Source organism: Cryptomeria japonica, chromosome 4, assembly GCF_030272615.1.
Source record: "Cryptomeria japonica chromosome 4, Sugi_1.0, whole genome shotgun sequence".
NCBI lineage: Eukaryota > Viridiplantae > Streptophyta > Pinopsida > Cupressales > Cupressaceae > Cryptomeria > Cryptomeria japonica.
Genome location: NC_081408.1, coordinates 149572994 through 149589550, shown reverse-complemented (window position 1 = coordinate 149589550; position 16557 = coordinate 149572994). Strand labels below are relative to the sequence as shown.

Here is a 16557-nt window from a genome sequence, read left to right as displayed (position 1 = left end):
TATGTGTAGATGAATTTATGAGAACATTTCAAGAGAAACTAGTTTATGAGTACATAATGCATACATATAGAGCTCAATGGTTAGATGAGCAATTCAAGCTATGTAAGGACACATTTCCTCTTGGTACCATTGTCTCTATCATTGATTTTGCTAAAAAATTATACACTACAACCTCAAAATGAAGTGTAATCTATGTATTACCATTCTATACAAGTTTCTATTTTTGTACACATTGCATTCATGCATGCAAATGATAGCATAGATGAGGACAAAAGAGTTGTTAGAGAGTATCACTTCTACATAAGTGACGATCGTACTCATTCGTCAAAGTTTGTGAAAGGATGCTTTAAAGTTTTCTATGATAATTTAAGGGAAATGAACATATGATACAACCAACACATAATTAAAAAATGGATGTAAAAACACAATACATTGAAAATAAAACAAAACCAATTCTCATTAAAAAAAACAATGATTACTAAATAGAATAAATTACTCACATAGAACCATTCCCTAAATGTTAAGATCTTTCATAAAAAGATCTTTTGATACTAAGATGCTCCTTGTTATATGTAGTGATGGTAGATGCTATAGCATATAATTATCCCTTAATCAAAATTAATTGAAAAGTACCTAAACATAAATGATACCTACCTCATAATAACATGTTCCTACTTATATTAAAAAAAAAATAACCTTTCTAATTAAATAATTTTTTTTTTCCTAACCAATTAAAATTAAATTTTAATCACCATCAAAAGAATTAGAATTACCAAACATTGAAAAACCCATGTAATTTGTATGGATGTCAATACATACGAATAGGAAACAATGATTCTCCAATCCACTGCCAAAGGCAAATGGGACTGAAAATACATTCAATATCAGAAAGTAACTGATCGTATTTTCGGCGGCTTCTTCTATGCTATAGCCGAATTTATTGAAAGAATAAAGTACTTGATATCACATCTACTAGGCCCATTTTGTGGTGCACTTGCATACACCTAAAACTTTATTTGCTAGGTAAGAAATGCATTTAAAGTGCAGAGATCTCAATCATGAAGCCAATCCAAATTAAACTCTGCTTCCACAATTTCTACTTCAAGTTCGGGGATAGAAAAGCTCTTGGCCCGCAACCACTGCTTCCCAATCTCCTCATCACAGACAACATGTTTCAACGAACGTAACCCACAGACGGTTCTAGGTAGCCTCCTCAAACGAGAACACTCCCTCATGTCAAATTCACTCAATTTCTCCAATTTTCCTATTTCCTCTGGAAGTTTTTTCAAACCCTCACATACTGATATGTCAAGATATTCCAGCCACAGAAGATTTCCAATTGAGGAAGGAAGTTCTTTAAGGCTTGGTAATGCCGATAGCCTTAACACTCTTACACAGCTCATACTCCCAATATCAGAGGGTAGATTCTGAATAAGATGACAATTTGTAACAGACAGCATCTGAATGGATTGCATTTGGCCGATTCCAGAAGGCAACACCTCCAGATCACTGCAGTGATCTAGGTTAAAATCTTGCAGCTTGGTATTGTTCAATGTCGAGGTACTTTCAAACCCTTCACATAAGCTTAAAGAGAGCTTTGCTATGTTCTGTATTGCTTTGTTCTGTATTTCAACCAGTGGTGCAATTAACCTCTCCAAGCGGAGAACTTTTAACTGAGTGAGTGAAGATAAGGCATCTATTCCTTCCAATGTGGCCCTTTTTGAACCATAATTGAATACCATGAGAATTTTTAGTTTTTTCATGGATTTCAAAAATGGGGGAAGAAAGTATTCTCTTGAAGCAAATACTATCACCATAACCTCTGCCTCTGGAAAAATCATTTCATCCCACTGAGTTTCATTCATAGGACCTGCACGAAAGCATTACAAATGAAATCCAATTAGGGCAGTTTAGGTTGGAATAGGAATACATATTTCTAGGTTAGTTTTCTATCATATTGCAGTCGAAACAGGGAGAATGGAAAATGTACACCAACAGAAACGCCAAACGACTAGTTAGAGGATGAGACCAGTTATGTTACATGATCTCATGTATGAGAAAGCTAGACAAATGTAACAATAAATCTAGAAATGCAGAATACTTTGCATTGTTTCTTGAGCCAACAGAGTACATAAATGACTATATATAACAAATGTTTTAGAACATAAAAGGAATGATGGTTCAATAGTTTCTGTGGGTGGCCTAGAGAAATATATATCTAGGCTTCTTTGAAGGTTGAATGAAATGTAAATTAAGCTGCATGGAGTAATCATTATGTGCTTAACAAAACTGTGACAATTTATATGTGATGAACCCTTTTCAATAACCCACCTGTGTGAATAGAGACAATTTGAGCATCAAATGTTTTATTAGTATGCAATTTCCATTTCTGAGGTAAACTACTCTCTTTCCTAGGCATAAATAACCTTTTACTATGGACTGCACTGTCTCTGAATCCCAAGTACAAGGCTAAGTCTCGTATTACATCATGCTGAAAAAAGTACAGCTCCGAGGCATTTCCATAAGAGATAGCTGCTTGATTCCTGCTCAGAACAACCAACAATTCAGTTCAATGCTTAAATAAATGATAACAAGAAGTGTACGTATACAAGATTAGAGAAGTTCACCTTGGATTGCTAATTAAATTCAAAAGGTTTCTGCCTGCAAGTTCCAATAGGATGACAAAGGCATCTTGCCACTCTAATTTTCTAACATTAACCCAAATATCCAATAGTGTATCAGCACAGATTTTCTTGTCCTCTGGAAATGATCCTAAGTCTAGGAAACATTCTCTCACTATATCATCCAAGAAATCAATACTAGTCGCTAAGCATTCAAGTAAGCCTTCTCTGTGATAATCTGATATAGATTCTCCTTTGGAGAGCCTGATCTTTGCCCTTTCCCAAGCCACTTGAGGTCCCCCATGCAAAGTGCTTCCAATCACCTTCAGAGCAAGTGGTAGGCCTCCACATTCTGCTTGCACCTATAATTGATTTCGAGGAAATAAATTTGTCAGGAAGTCTTATAGGCCAGTAAGATTACATCAGAACATAATATTTGCGGATAACATAAAGTCAACCTCACAATGATCTGCAATTATATTCCAACATCTATAACATGGTTAATGCAACCTTTTGTTTCGATCTTGGCTACATATTCCTTGTGTTTTGTAGGCCTAGGACAATGAAACGTGATGAGGTTTACATGCAATATGCAGATGTGGATGAATCTCTATTCTTTCATCATATGCCAATAGAGGCACATTCTCCAAGCCACGTGTTGGTTGTATAATTTTATATATAATTTTTCCTCCATTCAATATGCTTGCTTTCACTATGTGTAAGGCTAATTTATGCTTTACCCATTGAAAGTTTATAAAATATGTAAAAAGAATGATTAAACCTAGAAACTGCATTCATCCAATTATATAAAACCCAATGGTTTAGAACAAAACAATTACCTCCTTTACTAGATTTGCATCTATAGTTGCTGGAATTGTTGTCTGTCCAAAAGCCCAGAAGCAGAAAAGGGACAGAGCATCTCCTTGGCTCAACAATGGTAATTGATACAGTTTAGTACAGGGGTTTTGGGGGATAAGAGAAATGTCTCTTGTTGTTATGAGGGTCTTGTATCCTCTACCTTCGAATAGTAATTTATCCAGACTTGATCTGGACCAAACATCATCCAGTATCACTAGAACTGGCTTCTCTTGTTTAAGAAGTTGTTGCTGCAGCTGTCTTTGCCCATCCTCAACATTCTGAAACTCAGGTTTCTTCTTTTCAAAAAGTTTCTCCCACATGGTCTCTAATATTCCTTTGAGGTTTGGGCTTTGTGAAACAGTGATGAAAAGCACCTTATTCCTGAAGTAATCTAATATCCAAATCAAACAAGTGCCTTTTAGATGGTGAATTCCAGAATGCCAAATAAACCAAAAATTAACACTGAAGAAATAAATAATTTAAATACATATTAGATAGCCAGAGTACCAGTATATGTGAACTACACAATATTCCACTATGAATTCTCAACCCCACAAAAGTAATTTACTACTAAGTAGTGAAGGGACATGCACTATACAAAATCCCTGCCTTCTACCTTATCCAGGATACCTAACATAGTCAGAGTATATAAGATAATTACCAATACCATGGCTGTCACAACTTCAGGTTCAACTATAACTAAGAGAATGAGTAGCTTTAGACATAAAACTTTTGTGTGTACATAGAACTTTTAGACCATAGAAGATGATTGGCACTTTGCTTCTATGGCCAATTTATGTGTTCTCTTTCCTAAGGGCCACATAATATATAAATTTCATGATAAGAAAAACTAGTAGTTTCTATGTATCTAGACAATGCAGATATGACGTAACTATCTATGTATTTAGTTTCCTTTCTTTCTACCCAATGTAGATATGACGCAGTTATATTTGTGTTTTGATTGGAGATTTACATTGCTCTAAGTTTTGCAAGGAGCTGCTTGCTTATATATAGACAGACGATGCAGTCTATTTCTTGTTGTATATTACAACTTGAATATGGCAGGAAAGCTGTTATGAGTCATGTTAGTATAACTGAAGGAGGAAGCTGGTTGATTTTGTTTGCCACTTTTGTAAGACTTGATGGATTTTATTTTTGGTAAATTTTCTTTTCTGCCATTAAATCAGGATATTACCTTTCCGTATTGTAGACACATCTTTTGACTGAGAAATACATTTGCAATATAACATTTTTAATGGAATGCTAGAAAGAAGAATTAGAAATGGTACGCAATAATGTGATGTTTTAAAAACTCAAAAGGGTTAAAAACACCTAGAAATTTGGCAATATGAATGAAGGGGTTTTGTTTTTACAGTTTGACAGGGATTCTTTTTCTAAGGCAATGTTGATGATGTTGGGTGGTGAGATTGTTAGACATGGGTGTCTTTAATATGAATAAACTTTGTGTGATACAGTTTTTATTAGTTCTTGTTTATGGAACTATAGCGAAGGGCGCTGACTATATTTTGATTTTCTGTATATTATATCATGCATGCTGAACCTATAGCATTTTTTCTTTATTTTGTATCCAGTGTTAATCTAAAGTATAACTGTAACTAAAAGATCAACCTTGAGGTGCTTGATGACATTGAAGCACTACTTATAATGTTTCTTCAGACCTTATGGGTAAAAAGAAGCGTTAGAATCCCATCATTATGACTATGTGATCCTTCCAAAATTTCCAAAACGTTTTCAATAAAATATTCTTGTTCTTGTCCTCTTATCATGCATTTTGTCAAATAATTCACATGTGAAACCTTTAGGCAGGTTTTCGGGACATTTTGTCATCTAGTTTGTGACTTACAAGTTTATAACTAGTAGATGAAGATTTGTTAATTGATACATTTTATCAAATAATTCACGTTTTTTGGCTCTGTTCTCCACGTTTTGCATTCATCTCTGCAGCAACATTTCCAACTCCAGTATCTAACAAAAATCCTCCATTAATTATGTTTTGATGGATGCCCCTGACCTGCTCCAAAGTGTCCATTTTAGCACAGATAGGGGTGACTGTTGGCAAAAGGTGTGGAAACTATTTTTTGGCTACTCATAAGGGCATGAGAAAATCAACAAACGTCATAAAATTCACTTCATACCTTCCAGTTGTATTTGTATGAAGTTTATTAAGTGTTTTCAACAATTCCATTTGTTATCTCCAGAAATCACTGCATTCTACGTAACCATAATTCTTCGGGACATTTTGTCAAATTCTTTGCGCACCTTTATTGTAGGTGCGCATTTTGTGAAGGATTTTGTCAGAGAATTTAGGTACTTTCCTGGCTGGTTAAAACACAAGCATCTAGCAATTTTTCTCTTTAAATTATGCTTTGATATAACACCTTTCCTTGTTTAAAGCTTCTAATTTCTCATTGGTTTTGGGGACGTGGGCGTAAGTTGAAAAAATTGACTTTACTATTGCCAGTTGCATTTCCTTGGAGTTTTCCGAAGCCTTTTCAACAAATCTATTTTGTATACATCCTGCAATGAATGCAGTCCAGAAGACCACATTTCTCCGAGACATTTTATAAAAGAGTCTATGGCCTATATTGATGCTTCAACATTTATTGTTATGTTTTTCAGTTTTTGCTTACATTTTTTTTGTGGCACTGAAATAGTTTTTAATCACATCATTTTATTCTTTAGACTTTGACTGTGTCCATAATATAGACCATCAAATTCCAGGCCTGATGGGATCTCTCCTACAACAACAAATTATTTGGTACCATACATGGTATTTTATCATTCTTTATTTAGCACTGCATGATCTTTTTGCATATTAATGGTCTATGCAACTGCTGTTTTTATGCAGGGATATTTCTTTTATTTTTGTTTTATGCATATTATTTTATAATAGTCGATAAAATTAATTTTTTCTGTAACTGTAGCATGCATGGTAAGAGAATATTATATATTTCACCAACTTCACTAAGAAAATTAGTACATAATTAATATAGCCTTTAGTGTTATTCTCATAATATGCCTTTCAGTGCTGAACTTTCCGATTCTTTCATACAATTTGTTTGGTAGGAGAGCCTGGACTCTCTGGGCAAGGGAGCTTTTCATCTCCAGGATGTCCAAGTTCAGGGTCAACTGGAGGCCTCTGGCACTTCCATAAATTGTTTAAATACATTGTTCTCTCCTTTCTAGTTGTATAGTGCTTCTATGTTTCACTTTTGTACAAATATTTCTTTGTGAAGGGAAATGTGTAACACAATAGGGTTTCCACATCCTAGAATCCCATATGAAGAGCTCAGTACTGCAACTAATGAATTTGGAAAGGGCAACTTGCTAGGAGTTGGTAGCGTTGCCTCTGTATATAAAGGAGCTTTGGATAATGGAATATTGATAGCTGTCGAGGCTCTCAATTTGGAAGACGAAGCAGCTCATAAAACATTTTCCATTGAATGCCAAGTGCTCGGTAAAACCAGACACAGAAATATAATAAAAGTAATAACCTCATGCTGTAATCTTGACTTCAAGACTCCATATTATGGCTCCAGAAGTTGTGGGATTTGGCTTTATGCCTCAATATTTTAAAATATAGAATTTTTGAATGCATTTTATTAATCCAGTTCCACGACACCTATATTTAATGTTTGTACGGAGAAGTTTAGGATTCTGACCAGTGATTAGTGCTGATAACATGCAACAAGTTAATATTTGTTAGGCAGGGGTCTCATGGCGGTTTAAGTTTCTATTTTTAAGGAGTAGGAGGTTTTATGGAGAATTTTTTTTGCTACAAGATTATTTGGAATCTTTGCCTGAAAATTAGAAGCTTCTACTTCTTAGACCTGCATATTTGAGTAGGTGAAAATGGGGTGGGGCTAGAAATTGCTCCACTAGCTTAGAAATATTGTTTCTCAGTTGTTACTCTTCTGAATTTAATTCCCCCAAAAAAGATGAATCCGACCAAATTTTTGTTTTTAAATACAAAATTAATTTATCTGATTTTTATCTGTTTATACACTTGACGGACATTGCACACACACAGGAAGGGAGATCAATGATAATTACAGGTACTGTGCATTTTTAAGATTTATTTTTTTTTCTTCTTAATTTTATAACTTTTCAATTATCATTCCATATCAAATTTTGAATAAAACTTCATCTCTCTGTTTTGTTGTTCTTGAGTTTTACTATTATGTGTTAAAATGACAATTTTTATGTTGACTCTCTGATTAGTAGAATAGAGAAACCCTTTCTTTTACAACCTTTCAACTTGACTGCAATTTATTTGTGTGACGAGAATATGTTTTTTCAGGTCAACTTGTAAAAGGCTGAATTATATTAAGGAATATTTAATCACTTGTTACCTCAAATATAAGAGTTTAAACTTTAAAGTTGGACTAACTGCAAAATTCATGGGACCACCAGCTTTAATATATTCCTGAAAAATCTCGGCAGCTTTCGCTCTGTTTTTAAGGAAGCCCCCCTCCATTGGGCCCCAGTCTTACTAGGTCCTTCTCCAAAAGGCTCAACCTAGTTGCAGGTTCAATGTGGTTCGTGTACGGTGCTGGTTGGGCCCAAGTTTGCTTTGGGTACTGCCTAGTGCTTAGGCAGCCAAGCAATACCTGGGTAAACTTGAGATGCACCTAATGACCCAAAAAACTTTTTTTTCAACCCAAAAAAACCATTTTTTATTCTTTCACATCTCCCATGATGGATTTTGCCCTAAACTTCCTCTTTTTAGATTTTGCAAGTCATTTCACAAACATAAAGCAACAAGAAAACTATTTTTCCCTCCAAGCTACCATTGTTGGGTTTTGACAATTGTTTCATTTTTTTTGAAGGTGAAGCCTACATAATAGTAAAACACACACCAAAAGGTTAGGAATCATTGGACAAGGAAGATTTACCCATCAAGGTGAGTAAATGTTTATTTTTTCCAAGTTTTTGAATAGTTTTTTCAACCTTTTTCAAGTTGTTTAGTAATTTTTAAATATTTTCTTGAGGTTTTTATGCATAATAAGGAGTTATAATATTATTTTTTAATTGGCAAAACAATAATGTTTTTTTCATTTTAGGTGTATACAATATGGCTAGAAGTTCTAGTTTTGTCTCTCAAGGTCAAAATGAAGAGTAATTTTCAAATTGATACAACATTGTCTCTTTGGTGATATACAACAATGATTAAACCAAGTTCTAGTGATGGGACTTTTCTTTGGTGGTGTAACCATTGTAACATAGAGTTTACAAGCTTAAATTTTTGAGTGAAAGATAACTTATGCACCATCCCTTTATAAGGAATAAAAGCTTGTAAGGGGCAAAATAGAAAAGGGTTATCACATGACCTAATATTGCCTTATAATATTAAATAATAAGACGATGCCAAAATGAGAAGTAAAAAATCAAATAGTCTTGCACATCCTCTTGTTAAGAAAAACTTGTAAAAACCTCCCTTTGTTTTCATGCAACTAATTGCCCAATATCCTTGCATGCCATTGCCACCATCTTTTGAAGAGGAAAATGTTTTGGTTTCATCAAAAAGAGGTTTGTTGGTGTTAATGTATTAGTAGCTTATGCAAGATAAGTCTCTCCTAACCTATCAATCTCTCTTGTTGTGTTTTGATTATGCTATTTGATTTATGCTTTCCGAACTGAATATGTTTATTTGATTATAATATTGACATTGATAAAGATGGATTAGATCGACGACTTGCTTAACAAAGTTAAGCGTCGATCTAATGCGATCGGGCTAGTAACTCGATAGCACATTAATGTCGATCCATAAATGGATCGACATAATATGCTATCGGGGTATTAACCCGGTAGCACATATATAATGCTATTAGTTATCGATCTGTTAACATTTGCTTTGACATCGATTCATTCAGGTGTGGTTATATCGATCGGTTAACATTTGCCTTGACACCGATTCATTATTGGGTGTGTTTATCGATTTGTTACCATTTAGTAATGACACCGATTAAGTTATCATAAACATTGAATGAATTGGTAGACAGTCATGACCAAGTGACATCTTGGTCAGACATGTCTAAAAGACATGTCCGATCAAGGTGCCACTTGATCGTGATTGCTTTACTATATATACATCATTCAAAAGAAAAGGAATGACATTGAAATCGATACATGTTCAATCCTCATACCTACAGAAAAGAAAGACAATAATATTATTGTCATAATAATAATACCAAAATATCAAATATACCATCTAGTATATAACTTGTTCATTAAATTGGAAATTGCAATAACTTTTACATGGAATCAGAGCCACGTTGATCGAAATTGAGGCTATTCAATTTTGTGAATAATTTAAGAACAAAGGTTTTATACTACATCACATTTCTCCAATGGCCAACGCTATCAGATTCGAAGACAAACTCGGAGGTGGCGATGATTTTTTAGCTTGGAAGTTCAGAATCTAGATGATCTTAAAAGAGAACAAAGTAGATTCATTTGTTCAAACTAAAAATGACCAACTTGAAAATGAACCTGACAAAACAACATGGATTGAGGGAAATGAAAAGGCCATAAAAATAATAGTTGATGGGGTGAGAAACAACATAATGCCCATCATAAGAAAACATTAGATAGCCTATAAAATGTTCAAAGCACTTGAAAGCACATTTGAGATATCAAATGCAAGTCGAACTCTAGTATTAAAACGAGAAACAAATCATATCACCATGAACAAGGGGGAGACAATCAACGCCTACTTTATGCGGATATCAATTCTAAGAGACGAACTAGCAACTCTGGATTACGAGATCCAAAGCAAAGAGTTAACACTCATTTCTCTAGATGGGTTGCCTAGTGGATGGAGTACATTCGTCCAAGGCATCAGTGCAAGGTCCAAGTATCCTAAGTTTGAAAGATTAAGGGACGATTGTCTCCAAGAAGAATCAAGATTGAACAAGATGGGAATGAAACAAAAGAACATAGATGAAGACTTTCAAGTTCTAAATACTAACACAAATAAGACAACCAAGAAGCAATTTAGGAAGATGAAGGGTCATCAGGGCAAGAACACTTCAAAAAGAGACCTATCACATATTCAATGCTATAGGTGCGATAAGTTTAGACACTTTGTTGCAAAATGTCCAGAGAGAGCCAAACAAGCCACATTTGCCAGAGCAGGAAAATCTAAAAAGGAAGATGACTCCTAGAACTATGTCCTCTACTCAGCACTTACAAGCCATGCATCAAATAAATCCAATTCCTGGGTGATCGACAGTGGCTCATCCAGACACATTATAGGGTTTAGAGAAGTGCTAGACTCCATGACAGAGGATAATGATGAGGAAGTAACTATCGGAGATGATTCCTCACATCCAGTTAGACGAATTGGATCCTGCACCATCAAACTGAAGACAGGTATGTCATTGCAACTCGAAGGAGCACTATATGTCCCCGACATCAAGAGAAATCTAGTTTCCATATTAGCCCTAGAAGATAACGGATACAGAGTAACCTTCATGGAGAACAAGGTGTTGGTTTGGCTGAGAAATTCTTCCATCAAGAAAGCTAAAGTCATTGGTCAAAGATGAGGCTATTTGTATGAGCTGTGCACAGAGCCCAACCTAGCCCTAATTCACGAAGCAACAAATGCAAATGAGGTCTGGCATAGAAGACTAGGCCACCTGAATTATAGAACTTTGTCATCTATGGGAAACCTTATCACAGGTTTACCTAAGTTGCAACAATATCATTCAGAGGCATGCAAGGGATGTGCCCTAGGTAAAAATATCAAGGGTGCCTTCCATAATAGTACTAGGAAAACAAGCAAAGTATTAGAGTTAGTTCATTCTGATGTATGTGGACCCATGTCCGCTCCCTCTCTAGGAGGATGTTTGTATTATGTAATATTTGTTGATGACTACTCTAGGAAAACTTGGATCTACTTTCTGAAGTGTAAAGAATCAGAAGAGATCCTTAGTAGGTTTAAAGAGTTTAAATCATTGACAGAGAACTACTCAGGTAATAAAATCAAAACCCTAAGGACTGATAATGGGGGGGAATACACATCAGAATTATTTAAAGACTTTTGTAAAAACTCAGGGATTAAGAGGGAGCTAACAATACCTTATAATCCTCAACAAAATGGGGTAGCTGAGAGGAAAAATAGGACAATTGTAGAAGCTGCCAAAGCCATGATTCTTGATCAGAATCTAAATATCAATATTTGGGCAGAAGCAACTAAAACTGCTGTGTATATACGGAACAAATGTCCTCACTCACATCTTGAAGATAAAACTCCTGAGGAAGTATTTAGCAAACTAAAACCAGATATTAGCCACCTTAGGATATTTGGGTGTCCTGTCTATATATATGTACTTAAAGAGAAAAGACTAAAACTAGAACCTTTTGGAAAAAGGAGAATACTTTTAGGATATAGTGAAACATCCAAGGCCTATAGAATATATATACATGGTCAGAAAAATATTGAACTTAGTAGGGATGTAATATTTGAAGAAGATTTAGCCTTCAAAAGAGCCCTAAGTACAATAGAGCTTGAAATCTATATCCCCACTCCTAACATAGAAGAAGACCCTACTCTTGAGCTTCAGAGGGAGAATCTTGAAGAAACTATAGGTGAAACTCCAATCCCACCTAGAGAAAACGTCAAGAAAAGACCTCTATGGGCCACCAAGACTCTAGCAAAAGCTCAGAAGTTTGCTGCTCCTTCAAGAACCTTCAGGGAAAGCAAAAGACCTAATAAATTCACTAGCTATGTTGCTCTTATGAATGATCTCTCTAAAGCTGAACCAAACAATGTATCGGATGCACTTAAACATCAAGTATGGAAGGATGCCATGTCTGAAGAGTATCAATCCATTATGAAAAATGATGTTTGGGAGATTGTTACTAGGCCAACCAAGAAATTTGTGGTTTCATCTAAATGGTTATTCAAAATCAAACATGCTACAGACGACAGTATTAAGAAACACAAGGCCAGATTTGTAGCCAGAGGCTTCTCACAAAGGGAGGGAATAGACTATTGCTAGGTATACATTAGTGAGAGTTGTATTAGCCATTGCAGCAGCAAAAGGATGGAAGGTACACCAAATGGATGTTAAGACAACATTTCTAAATGGTGAGATCTCAGAAAAAGTCTACCTAGAACAACTTGAAGGATTTAAAAATTATGATGTATAGTCTCATGTGTGCAGACTCAAGAAAGCTCTCTATGGGCTTAAATAGGCCCCCAGGGCCTGGTATGAAAGAATTGACACCTATCTCTCAGGACTAGGCTTCTATAAAAATGATGCAGATCCTAATCTCTACTACAAAAGAAATAAAGGTGATATGCTAATGTTGATGACTTTTTAATCACAGGAAATGATTATCTTATAGATCAATGCAAGAATAATCTATCCAAAGAATTTGATATGAAGGACTTAGGACTCCTTCATTACTTCCTAGGATTGGAAGTATGGCAGAATTCTGACAATATTATACTAAACCAAGGAAAGTATACCTTGGACATTTTGAAGAGATTCAGAATGCATAACTGCAGACTCATGACCTCTCCCATGGAAACAAATTTACACAAACTTAGGTAAGCAACAACAGAGTCACATTCCACTGATCCTACACTCTATAGACAGATGATTGGGTCCCTGATGTATCTGGTGAATACAAGGCCAGATATCTGTTATGCTGTCAATGCCTTAAGTCAGTTTATGTGTGAGCCTAAGGAAATCCACTTGATTGCAGTGGAACACATTATGAGATACTTACAAGGTACTCTAAACCTTGGTCTCAAATATGAGAAAGTCAATCTAGACCTACACGGATTTACAGACTCAGATTGGGTTGGGAGTGTGACTGATAGGAAAAGCACCTCAGGGTGTTGCTTCAATTTAGGATCAGCCATGATATCTTGGATCAGCAGTAAACAGTCTTCTGTAGCTCAGAGTTCCACCGAGGCCGAGTACATTGCAGCTTCCATGGCTGCTCGAGAGGCGTATGGCTTAGGAAGTTGCTTGTGGGACTATTTGGTGAACCTATGAAACCCACTATCATCCATTGTGACAACCAGAGCTGTATAAAGCTTTCTATAAATCCAGTATTTCATGACAGATCCAAGCATATTGAGATTCCATACCATTACGTGCGAGACATGGTAGACAAAAATGTGATCAAATTGGAATATGTTAGCATAGGAGATCAGACTGCAAATATTCAGACCAAACCACTTTCCAGAGTGAAGGTTGATCACTTCAAAAAAGGTTTAGGTATCATAGAAAGGTAATCTGCTTTGTAAATAAGATGTTTAATGTGTAAACTTCTTTTGTCATGTTGGGACATTCTGGGTTTCACCCCCTATGTTCATATCTAAGAGGTGACGATCTCTCAGATTATGAACACTTGTATGCACACATCATATGGTGACGATCTTATGATTGTCTAACCAGTTATCATGTTAAGATCTCTGGTATGTCATGGATGTGCCATGATGGTGTTGTGATAAAACATTTGTATAAAATGCTTGTGCACATATCACAACCTGGATAAGATGAGGATTTAACCATCCTCATATGTTTATCCTTAGTATTGCGTGTTTAAGCAATACTAATATCACGTGTTCAGGTGATATCTTGTCATAATGAAATGATGAAACTTTTATATCACATGATTAGAGTGATGTTTTATATTTGTATCTTGTATCTTGCAATAACTTTTACAGTTGGACATGGCCTTCAAAAATGAAATCAAAGAGGTTGTGAATTGAAGCATTGCTCATTGCATTTTTTGCAATGGGCTTCCTTTCAACATTGTTAGATCACCTTATTTGGCATCATATGGTGAATACCCTTTACAATACACCTCTTGATTATGTTAGTCTTGGGTATGAAAATGTTTGAACTACCTTATTGGTTATGTAGAAAGTCTTAGTAGAGACATCATTACGAGTGATAAAGTATACATGACTCAAAACATGTCCATTAGATCATTTTTTATTGATGGAAAGATTACAAAAATAGACAATTGATTAATGTTATAGCAATGTCCCTTAAAGGGGCAATGTTTTTGAAGGCAGTGGAATTTGATGGAAAGTAAAAGATGTGAGTTTCATTGCCAATACCCTCATGGAATTTATTGACATGATGGGGCCTGATAATTTTGTCAAGTCATAATATGCAATGCCAAAAATTGTTGAGAAACTAAGTCTATAGTGGAGGCTACATACAATCACATTTTTTGACACCATGTGCAATCCACTTACTCAATTTAATATTAAAAAAGGTTAACACAAAAAGATTGGGTTAAACAAGTCTACATAAAGGACAAATAGATTTAAATATTTGAGACCGATCATCATATGTCACAAGACATATCCAAGACCTTCTCCAAGTTGGAGTTGTTGAAGGTAATTTTTAAATTTAAATTTGTAATATTATTTTAATTTTTTTTGAAATTTTTTTATTGTTGATATGTGACATGCATTTTTTATACCATGTTAGGTTGATGAGACGACTAAAAGTAAAAAGCTGTGTCACACTTTTATAAAGGAAATGGTCAATGCTGATTCAAATTTGTAAATTAAATCAATAGAAAGTGAAATATATATTTTGAATTTTGAAATGATGTAAACTAACAAAATTTATATTCTTATGTCTATTTTCTGTTTGTAATTTTAATAAAATTATTAAAATTACTTGAATATAGTTTTTTATAAACACTATAATTTAATTGTTGAAAAAATGTTGACATTGAAGTTACACAAGCAACCACACTTTATTTAGTAAATTTTAGATTTTTTTCTTGCTTTTTTCTTTTTATATTTATAACTTGAAACTTTAGTGCATGGATATATTTTTTACTATTTTTTATAAATATATTTTTTTAGTAAATTTGAAAAGTTGTGAGTGTTGAAATATACTCTTTCCAATTCCCACCACCTTTTTTCTTAATTATTTATCCAAATTAGAAAATAATTATATCATATTAACATAGATTCTTTTATCTACTGCATAATATGTTTTTCAATTTTTTTTAATAAATTTTAATATTTTTCCTTGACAAGATAATCAACCTTGTATTTTAGTGTTGATGACCTACTTGAAAAAAAAATTAAATATAAAATATAAAAAGTAACTAAAATATTAAAAGATATATATTTTGGAAAATTCACTTATAGATCTATAAAAGGATATTTTTACATTTCAAAAAAAAAAAAATTTAGAAGAGTAGGAGTTGTTGAAACATCGATTTTTTTATTTTTTTTTGTAGTTAGACCAAAAGTAGTATAAAATATACATTTAGTAAACACTTCCAATTGGAAAAGTTGTGGCCTATATATAACTTATCTATAATGAATCTATATGGACCGTATGTTTGACTAAAATTTAATTTTTAGTTAGAATTATTTAAATTCACTTGTGCTGATAAGTTAGCCTGAAACGTGACATAGTTTTGTGTTTTTACTCAGACATGATTTGTATCTCACATAATCATATTAAGATGACCTATAAAAGTATAAGATGCCTTGAGTTCTATGGTCATCAATAGCTTGTGGAGTGTATGGAGGTAGTCAAACATGGAAAAATCCCAAAAAGTAAAAACATTGATCTTAGATGATGAGTGGTGGGCTCACCTGGAACATACATTGAATTTCATTAAGCTCATCATGAGCACGACAAGGTATGCTAATACTTGTTGCTAATGTTTAAGTAAAATTTATGATGGCATGGACTCTAGGTGGAGAAAACGCGAGCAATAATAGAGACAAAAGATCATGATTAACATAAACATTTTTTCAAAATTGTACAAAAAAATATTGTTAATCATTGGAACAAGATGACCATCCCCTAACATCTCTTAAAATTTGTCTTGTTGCCAACATACTATAGGAAAGTAGTAGTTTCATTGTCAAGGAGGGTGACACCATATATATATGGGGAGGTGTCTATTGGTTGCATTTAGAAAGATATATATAGATGAAGAAATCAAAAGTATTGTCGTAAGCGATTTTGGCCAATTAATATCTTTCAAAAGAATATAATTTTTCTTCTCTTCATGACAATTATAAGATAAATTATTTTCTTATAGC

At 34.2% G+C, this 16557-nt stretch overlaps 1 protein-coding gene across 1 annotated transcript in view; it reads right to left on the bottom strand.

Annotated features, from left to right (window-relative positions):
- Positions 1-1052: 1052 nt before the first annotated feature.
- Positions 1053-16557, bottom strand: part of LOC131037767 (putative disease resistance protein At5g47280) — a 65574-nt gene continuing 50069 nt past the window's right edge. The window contains exons 2-5 of the mRNA XM_057969961.2: positions 3461-3870; positions 2628-2983; positions 2332-2543; positions 1053-1870 (exon numbers count right to left, since the gene is read on the bottom strand). Coding sequence (XP_057825944.2) covers positions 1053-1870; positions 2332-2543; positions 2628-2983; positions 3461-3870 — 1796 coding nt within the window. The remainder of the gene's footprint in view (positions 1871-2331; positions 2544-2627; positions 2984-3460; positions 3871-16557) is intronic.